Source organism: Halichoeres trimaculatus, unplaced genomic scaffold, assembly GCF_033239565.1.
Source record: "Halichoeres trimaculatus isolate MK-OKI-2021-1 unplaced genomic scaffold, fHalTri1.1 fHalTri1_scaffold_21, whole genome shotgun sequence".
Classification (NCBI taxonomy): domain Eukaryota; kingdom Metazoa; phylum Chordata; class Actinopteri; order Labriformes; family Labridae; genus Halichoeres; species Halichoeres trimaculatus.
The window spans coordinates 2,559,336-2,569,619 of record NW_027437199.1 but is presented as its reverse complement, the minus strand read 5'-3'; the positions used below and the strand labels follow the sequence as shown (position 1 = coordinate 2,569,619).

Here is a 10,284-nt window from a genome sequence, read left to right as displayed (position 1 = left end):
GACTAAAGGTTGTTGCCTGTTTCTCGTACATCTCTTGTTGACATCCTTAAAATCTTGAGGTCAATACAGCCCCATTTCTCTGATGCGCCCCCTGGAGGCTTCCTCTGGTAAGACACGTAGCGCAGAGTCACATATATTCACGGTTACAGCACGCCTACGCTAAAATGGGATTAAACAGCAAGTTTAACTTTGGCCTTAACTAACACAGGCAAAAATTTAATTTAAAGGGTCATTCCACCTATTTTTCACATGACGTTGAAACTGTTGATCTCGTTAAGTGGTTTCCAGTCCGTTATTTCAAAGTGGTATTTGGTTTTTGTTGTAGGGACTTTCTCTAAAAACTAGGAAGTCATTTCCAGGACGCAAACCTGAGTCTCAGGTACCACTTGGGAACATTATTTAGCCTCTCAGAAAGTCCCTGCTAAGGGGGAATTCACTTCACAAAGGAAGAAGTTTCTGTTCACCTGATTTTTGTTATTACTTCTTTGATCCAGAAAATGTTTGGATTAATGGACTAAATGTTTCAGCTGATCTGAAGTCACTTTTTAATACTTAGTTTGAGAATAAATGTGTTTTCTTTTGGATGACTGTTGGGGCTTTAAGATGTGAAATTTAGAAGACTGAAGATGTGACTTTTTTTATTTCATTGTCTCTCTTTATTTTATTTTTTTTTTTACACCATAAGGGACGATCTGCTGCCTCTTTCTCACCTTCATCTTCATTTCCAGCCTCTCAGATCTGATTCTTTCGCTCTTTTTTCTCCACGAATGTTTGCGACGCAGGACTTTTCTGACAGCGTCACACACTGAGACCTTCCTCCGAGCGTGGACGAAGCTCCGGACGTGAAAACTCTCTGTGGTGATATTTTCTATAAAGTGACTTTGGCGCGCTCTGATCGACACTCTCACGCTTCTTATCACTCTTTCTAAGGCGTAGGATCTTTGTATCAAACTGTGTGTCTCAGCGTTGGTTCTGCATGACAGTTTCTGACCTCCTTCAGGTTCTTTTCTGGTGACGATGGCATAAAAACGGCATTATTGTTGTTCAGATGATTCTAGTTTAACGGACCTGAGTTTCCTCTTAGGTTGAACATGTATGTGTATCTTTCTTTTGTATCTCTTATGTTCTTGATGATGATGATGATGATGATGATGATGATGATGGGATTACTTGAAGTTTGTTGTTTTATTTTATTAATTTGTTTAAAGAAGATGTGATGCAGTACTTTGGTCTCTGGTCTTGTTTCTGTTCGAATGATTTTCGGGTTTTCCATATTTAAATCTTCATCCAAAAAAACAACTTTTGAAACAACTTCAATCAAATTTCTTATGCAGAATTTATAAAGGTTTAAAAATGTATTGCAACATATCTAAATTATGTGAGATTAAAAAGTAAATTTACGAAGAATGGAATGCAGCTGCCGCTAGCATTGCGGGGAGGAGAATGCCTAAGTTGAAGAGCCATCACTGCTCTGTTTTTGGCTGTAAACAGCCACATAGTTCCATGCTCAAGCTTCCCATCTCAGAAGAAGACAGACTAAGTGTCTAGAGTTCATTTATCAAGGAAATGTTCCAGCTACACTCAGTAAAACTGTGCATGTGTGTGCTAGTCACTTCACGGCCGAGTGCTTTTCCAACTTTGGACAGTCCAACAGAGGGCTAGCCAATAGACTGGTCCTGAATCCAGGCGCATTACCAACCATCCTCCAACAAACCTGGGACCCTGGAAATGTGAGTATTTTAAATGCTGTGTGCTGTGGAGCAGATGGAAGAGCTTTTCCTCAGTGTCCCCCCTGTCTCTGTGTTAGCTTCAGGATGTTAACTTTAGCTGCAGTTAGCCTGTTGTTTTAGCCTGTAATGTTACGGTAAATGAGCTTCTCTGTTTTCTAAACATTGTGCACTCGGAGCTCGTGGCGCCGCTCTCAGTGACGTGGAAGAGCGGGGCGGTATCAGCGGTGGCTCATTTACATATGAAGGCCACGCCCACTAAATCAGAGCGTTCTGAACAGAGGGGCTATGAGAGCCTGGAAACAATGCTGCTGTGCTGGATTTATTGGCTTTTTGGACCAAAACATGTTACTACCATTTCATGAAGACACCTTATTTTTGTTATTTTATTTATTCATTTAGAAGGATAGCCCCTCAACCATCTTTGAGAATTCAATTTCTTGTAATAAGACGTTTTTCTGGACTTGAAAGCTGATGTGGTTCATATTGAGTCTGTTGCTCTTCTTTTTGCGCCTGATTGTAACTAAGTTGACCTGTTAGCATCTCCACTGTGCGCTCTCATCCTGCTAAGCTAAATTATGTTAGCTGGATGGAGAGAAAATGTTTACATTTGTATGATTTTGCTGAAACTATGAACAGCTGTTTTGTGAACCAGCAACTCACCCTAAATAACCTTTGACTCACCTTATCGCCAAGTGACTCAGCTTTTGATTCAGTTCCTCAGAAGCACCAGACGGGTGGAGACAAGTCTTTGGGGAGTGTTTGATCAGAAAAAAAGTGATCAGAGACAACAGAGATACCTCACAGATTACTCTAACTTTAATCAATTTGAGCTTTATAAAGCTTCAGAGTCTCCAGCACAGATTACAGACTGAACACATGAAGTCTGTAAATCATTGACAGTCAGTTCAGAGGGTGTAGTTGTTCCTGAGCAAAGTGACACTCGGGTACTTCCTCCTCTTCATGTTTTTAAAAAGTCACCAACAGTATGAGACGTATCCTCTCCCTCAGTGAGTCTGAAAAATCTCTCAGGTTGTTGTCAAAGTCAAACACACGCTCAGTGAGTCAGAGCGGGGTTTTCCTCACAGCTTCATCGCCGTCAGCTGAACCTGTAGCAGGACAATGACCCACACAGTCAATCAGTCAGTGTCTGAGGTCAGGGGGAACTTTAGATTTCTGCAGAGCCACAGGTTATCAGACAGGCCAGATCTGCTGCAGATGAAATCCTGACTCACGTACGCAAAGATCTGAAAACCTGAAGAACAAAACAGCTGACCTATCCTTCTCAGCTTTTTAGATTTACACCTATGGCCAGTGTTCAATCATAGCCTTTTTTTTTTTAATTAAATTTTTAAGTTAATTGTCCAACTTAAAATCCATTTTTTTGTGACATTATTATGAATTTTTAACTGGATTTCTTAAAATTTCTCACATTATTTGATTGTATTTAAAAATATATATTTCGAATTTTTGTCATGATTGCGACACTAGAGTCAGCAGCATAGTTTCGTTCGTTGGTAAATTTTTCAGTTTCCTGTTATATATTTGACATAAATGCAGAAAATTTCCACTTATTTCATTAATTCAAATTACATATATATATATATATATATATATTTATATATATATATATAAATTTTCAAAGTACAGTTTTCAACCTTTTGCCATTTTTTTTAATTTGCAGGTCAACTTTTAGGCTTTTCTTAATGTGTCTTAAGTTTTTGTCATATATATTAGGGTTTTTTGGGGTGCCTATCAGGCTTTCAAAGGAGTGACTGAAAAAGGATCAAACATAAAAGAACCTAAATCCTTAAAATGTATATATTAATGTTCCAAGTTTTAAACTTTTATGTCATTTCTTGGCATTTTTCACTAAATTCATGAATTTTTGTGTCATAATCCTGTCAAAACAGGATTTTTTTTTACTTGTGTATGTTTAAATTTTGTTTTTTCCTCACAGATTGACGTAATATGTGAAATGTTGACATTGTGTCATCATTCTGAGACACATTTGGGAACGACTTCAGGCCTTTTCCAACACTAACATATGAAGCTTTAGTTTCTGTCTGAACAGCTCTGTTTAGGACTTCATCATTGTTCCCCGTCCTTCTTCCCATGTGATCCCTGATAAAAAGGGACTTTCAACCCCCAAACCCTGCTGACTTGTTGCATCATGTCAAAAAACATCTGTCTGAATCTAATTCCCTGACTTTGTTTCCAAGAGTTCAACCAGACTGCAGAGTCCCGTGCAGGTGAGTCATGTTTTAATTATAGAGGACTGTAAGTAAAACCACACACAGCATTTGTTGTCAGCTGATAGATTTCTCTGGCTGTGGAGTAACTTCTTGTAAATTAGGGAGGAAACATTTGGCCTTCCTGTTGTGTCAAAGCTGGCGCAGTTTCTGTTTCCAGACATTAAGTTAAGAGACCATGTACAAACCCATTTTTCATTTTTAATTCTAATATATCGTTTTAAATTCAGCACACTTCCTCTTGTCACAGACCAGAAATGAGTGAGATGTTTGGTTTTCAACTCTGATGTGTCGTCACAACAAAATTAGTTTCATTTCCTCTTTTTTTGTTTTTAAACTGACACAGGGATGTTCTGGAAGTTTCTACAACCACACAAACAGCTTTTAAAATAATGTTGATGGATTACAGGATTATGTCTCTTTATGTATATAACTCTGGGGAGACACATGTAAATATTATGTATGCTGAATTCTGCTAACTCAGTGTTTGTTAAAAAAAAGGCCTTCATTCAGGTGACAACAGTTTTTTTTTTTTTTTTGCCTCGTCACCATATTTCAGTTTCGATTTCTATTTCAAATGTTTTTTGAATAAAAAATAAAAAAATATATACAGAATAAAAAATCATCTGGACTTCAGTCGATTTTTATTTTTACTGTTATCATATTTCCCGTATTATTATTAATTTACGATAAATTCGAACTGTACAATTTAGCACTGATGTCACCAGTGCCCGCCTTCCGGGTGACGTTTTACGCGGTGACGTCACACAGAACGTTTAAATAGTTTGGTTTGACTGTGTTTGGTTGTGTTATTAGCATTGTGAGCTGGTTTACGCGACGCTCGAGTGGATATTATTTTATTTTTTACCAGTTGTGATCACCTGGACCGTAAGTAAACGTGTTTTTAAACACTTGAAGATTTTAAAAAAGGTTTCGTTTGTGTTGGAAGGTCCTTGGAAATTCAGGAAGTTATATTTACACTCCAAAAAGTTGGATTTAAAAGTCAGATTGATAACAAGACGTTACGTTAAAGTGTTAAGTGCGAACATTTTGAAGGAGACATAGTAGTCTCTGCTATTTCAGCCTTTTTCCAGGTTAAAGGTCGAAGTTGTAGACTGGTGACAGTTCAGTCGGTGTTTGAATGAGTAAACAAACTAATTGATAATTTTATTGAACGCAAAGCTCCGTAAACGTTGTTTGGTTTAAAGTCTTAAGCGATCACTGACTGAATGAGACGTAATTTAACTTTAATATAACCAAACAAAGTATTTAAAAGTTAAAGTGAACTTAAATGAATTTTAAAAGTCGATTAAGTTTTTATTTTTATCGATTTAAAATAATTTTAAAAAAGCTTTTAAACGTTTAAAATGTCGTATTGTTGTTTATCATGTTAAGAAATGAAGTGTTACACTGACATCAATGAGTGACATGTCTTGACATAACCATTGGATATAACCCACATAAATGAGAATGTATGTCCAAGTCTCCACCACCAGAGGGCGACATTATGTGGCAGAAATATTTGAATTTTTTTCCCAATAAATTGTAAATGTGAGGATTTATACTCTTATATCGAGTCATTACATCAAGTGAAAGCTTGTCACATTTTTAGTTTGTGACTTAAGTGAAAAATTTGATTATTACAACTGTAAGAGTTAATTTTTTTTTTTTTGCATATTTGGGTAAAAAAAAACAAAACGATTATAATGCATTCTTAACCAAAAAAATATATATATCAATAAGAAACATTCTGTTCTTATTTGAGCTTTTTAGATGTACTTTTTTGGCTAGTGTTGTCTTGAATAGTTGTATTGTTTTTGAAAGTTGTTTTTTTTAAATCAGAAAATCTCAGGATTTCTTGTATTGATAGAAGAAAATGAAACATATCCCAAGTTGCTGCCCAAAATACACCCAAACTAGGTATAAACAATAGAAAGTTATGATATTAGATAAAAAAAAGCTCTTCTGAGTAAAAACATCTGGATTGTGTGATGTGCTCTGTCTGTTTCTCTTCGTTTATGTCTTTTTATCAAACCAGGTTAATGTCTGGTTGATGAGCAACAGTTGTTAATCTCGATGTTTTGTTTCATCAACAGTAAACCAAGATGGAGAGCGGTCACGTGGAAATCCACGACCCCTTCACCAACCACCAGGACCGTGACCCTGAATCTACCACAGACACAGACGACATGGAGGACACCCCAGAGTTCAGGCTCCTCATGGCCTACGCACAGAGGAGACGGGTCATTAAGTCACCTGCAGACGAGAGCTCAGCTGGACATGAAGCCCAGGAGGGTTCACTTCCAAACGGGGACGCCAACACTGAGGTGAAGAGGAGGAGGAAGAGGAGGAAGGGCTGGAAACGTTTGGCGAAGCTTTTCCCCTGCATAACTCCTCAGACGAAACAAAGTGAACCGTCTCCTGCAAGGGGCTCCTCCTGCCGCGGAGGTTACTTTAGAGCAGGTGAGCATCGGCCAGCATCAAAGTTTGGGTGATATAGACCACGTTATACCTGGACAAAAAGATGCAGGGACAGAAATTTATATGGCAAAAAACTTATTAAATGGCTGAGGGAAATGAGTCTGATACATGTGAAAGGATGCATGTGATGCTAAAAAAAAGAATAATTTAGAATCGAACACTGCAAAGAATTTATGAAATTAGTAAATAAATAAATAAAAAAATTGCATCAAATGTAAAAAAATGTAAAATATGTAAAATGTGATGTTAAAAAAGAATTATTTAGAATTTGAGACAGCAAAAACTATATATTTATATATATATATATATATATATATATATATATATATATATATATATATATATATATATATATATTTATATATATATATATATAAAATGAGTGAATAAATAAACTTTAAGAATTAATTCAAGATGTAAAAAAAAAGTAAAAAAAATGTAAAATGTGATATTAGAAAAAAAAATAATATCTGACAGAGCAAAAAAAATATAAAACTAATAAATAAATTGAAAAATTTCATCACAACCAGTTTTATGTCTAATCTTTTGTATGTTTCAGCCTGGTCTTAAAAAAAGAATAATTTAGAATCTGACAAAGCAAAAAAATAAATAAAATTAGTAAAAGAAAATATATTTTTTTAATTACATCAGGATTTAAAAAAATGTAAAAAAAAAAAAAGTCAAATGTGATGTTAAAAAAAAGAATAATTTAGAATCTGACACAGCAAAAAAAATATGTTAAATTAGTAAATAAATAAATAAAAATTACTTCACGATCAGTTTGGTTTCCAATCTTTTGTGCGTTTCGGGCTGGTCTAAAAAAAAAAAAAAGTCCTCAAGCCTCCAACATTTATTTTATGAAAAAAATTCATTTCACGTGTTTTTTTAATAAGAAGTATGACATCATGTTATCAAATTTAAAGGGTAAAATAATAAATTATATGTGATATATTCAATTAGGACTGAAGTTGATTGTAAGATTTGAGCAAAAAAGTAGAAAAAATGTTAATCTGTATCTCATCAGTGACCTCAGAAAATATCTGATTATCCATAAAAGAAAAAAAACTGCTCACAAAATACCATTTCATGTAGAGTTACACAACCAAATTACATCCAAAAATTAAGCAAAAAATTACCTGAAAGGACAAAATGTCCCTGATTCCCCCTGAGGGTTAAAGAGACAGTAGCTGATATGAACCTCTGATTGCTGACTTTTCAGACGTCATTAACCTCACAGGCTGACTCTGCTCCTCTGCTTCTCTAACTTTTTTATTTTCTTTGGTGTGTTTTCATTCAGGTGAGGAAGGAGAAGATGAGAAGCTGGAGGAGGCAGCGAGCAGACTGACAGAGATCGCAGACGAGATCCGGTTCGTCCCTCCAGAGCTTGAGGCGGACTCTGCAGACGGTGAGAATATTTCAAGTTTGATGAATTTTTTCACCTGTAATGTTTGTCCTTCCTCTCCAGAGTTCTGTATTTTCTGTATTAATCCATATTTTTCTTTTGTTTCAATGACAAAGACGTGGAGAGAGTTATGGGCCTGCTGCTGAGAGAGATCGGAGACAACGTGAGCCAAAGGGTGAGAGAAAACATTTCCTTTCACTCATCGTCATGACTTTTCTGACTCAAACAATCCTGAAGTCGTGGAATCATTTCTAAAAGTGATTCTAGCTCTCGCTCTTAACACAGTTGTTGAAATCAAACTCTGAACCTTGTTTTTCAGCAAGAGGAGGAGCTGAAAAAAGCCATTTCAAGCATTTTCTGGAACTACGATTTCTTCACGCGGCTGGTCTCGACTCTCCTGACGAGGATGGGTTTCCCGTCCTCAACGCCGGCGAATCCCCAGCCTCAAACATCGGACAGAAAACAGATCGCTGTGACCTGCGAGGTAAGACTGACTTCCAATACTCCAGGCTTTAAGTCTTTCATTTCTGGTTACTTCACTAACTTAAAGATTGAGTTAAAACGAAACATAATTTTTGGTATGCACGCAAGACGTCCTGAGTTTTCTGTCGTCACTAACCCTGAAGCTAACCTGTTTCCCTCTCCTGACAGATCACCAGTCGCCTGACAGCGGCCGACACGTTGCCCGGGAACCGTCTCCTCGGTCTGGGAGCGAGATATCTGCGTGAGCATCACTCTGCCTGGGCTCAGCGGCAGGGCGGTTACGTAAGTCAAACATTTTTTGAATCATGTCTTCAGAAAAAATGTTATCATTTAAATGTTAAACTTGCATTTCGTCTCCAGGAGGAGGCTTTTTACAGTGATGATGAGGATGATGACCAGTGACAGCAGACGGAGGGTTTCTAGCTCGATGCTGCCACCTTCTGGTGAACAAAAACACTGCCACACTGTGCCGTCAGCTTGCCAGCACACACACCTCAGAGACTCTGCAGACACATGAGGAGGTGACGGACCTTTATGTCTCACACAGAGGACTCATAAAGTCTCAGGACTGAATCAGTTTACACTCCTTGAAAACTCAGATTGGAGGCATTAACACGCAGAAAAAAATTTGATAGCATGTTTTTTGTAGTTTTTTCTGTCAATGTTTAATAATTTAATGTCATAATTTTGTTGGAGTCTTAAACCAAAGAGGACGCAGTTTAATACTTTGCTCCGTTCTTGTTTTTTCTTTGTTGGATACAAAAAAAAGTATTTTAGGAGGAAAAACTTTGCACATTTTATACCTGCACTTTGCTTTAAAATTCATGGAATAAGGTACTCCCACTGAGGGATGTTTAATTTTTTTGTTTACAGCATTTCTAAATCTGAAATTATATGAAATGAATGTTAAAGATTAAAATATGCTAATTGTTCAAAACGTGTGTCAATGACTAAAAATTAATCCCTGGAAGAAACTTTAGTCTCATAAGATTTTGACTTTGTCTCAACATTATGCCTTTTATGATGTGCCATAACTTTATTCTCTTAGCATTTCAACTTCAATCTCTTAGCATTTCCACTTCAAACTAGTAGCACAGTTAGCTTAACTTAATTTAGCTTGATTTACATAGCATTATGACTTTTTTGTTCTTACATTGAAATTTTACTCTCTTAGCGTTATGACTTTGTTCTAGTAACATAACTCGACTTGCTGTGATGCTGTGAGGAGGATCTGTTTGAATTGCACTCCTACGCCACCTTGTGGCCCGGGGTCTCAGCACACTGTCGTAAATTACTTTTAGCGAGGCGTGTGTTTGTTTTGGAACTAAATGGAGATCAGATTGAAACAACTTTTCTTTGCTCAAGTCAACTTTTACTGGATACAACGCGACATCAGGCAAACGTTGTAGCAGCCAGCTATATGTAGTGCTATCGGCAGCCAGGTGCTTTGACCTATCTGTAGGCTAACGTGAAAACAAGTAAACACTGTCAGTTTGTAAGTAGTTTAGTAGTAGTCTACATTTAGCTCAGCTAGCAGCCTGGTGCTCTAAGACATGTCTGTAATGTGTAACGTTAGTGAATCCTAGTTATGTCCTGCCAGTCATCGACCAATCAGAGCTAACGTAACCTCACTCTTCATTTCATTGATAGACTCTCAAGTTTGAACAGACCACTGCAGAATAACTGCTGACTGTGGGTTGGAATCAACATTAGCACAAACAGATTAGCCCTTTTAGCCTTTAGCTCGTGCTCTATCTCTCTCCTGTTTCTCTTTCTTCTGCTCTTCTGTCCTTTTTCTGTCTGACAGTTAGGCTCCAGTGTCCACCATCACTACAAAATTAATCACAGAAATCGTTTTCAGCAGAGAAAAACACAGATCTCTCTTCTCACTGCTAAACTTCATCAGCCGGCGTGGTGTTGTCATAGAGAGTTAGACGTA

The 10,284-nt window shown here is 36.9% G+C and overlaps 1 protein-coding gene across 1 annotated transcript; it reads left to right on the top strand.

The window, feature by feature from the left end:
• The first annotated feature begins 4,736 nt into the window (after nt 1-4,736).
• Nucleotides 4,737-9,286, top strand: LOC141810729 (uncharacterized). The gene is made up of 7 exons (XM_074698514.1): nt 4,737-4,867; nt 6,076-6,442; nt 7,758-7,865; nt 7,979-8,037; nt 8,182-8,346; nt 8,514-8,627; nt 8,706-9,286. The coding sequence occupies exons 2-7, from the start codon at nt 6,085-6,087 to the stop codon at nt 8,745-8,747; spliced, it is 846 nt and encodes a 281-aa protein (XP_074554615.1). The 5' UTR covers nt 4,737-4,867; nt 6,076-6,084; the 3' UTR covers nt 8,748-9,286.
• Nucleotides 9,287-10,284: the final 998 nt, after the last annotated feature.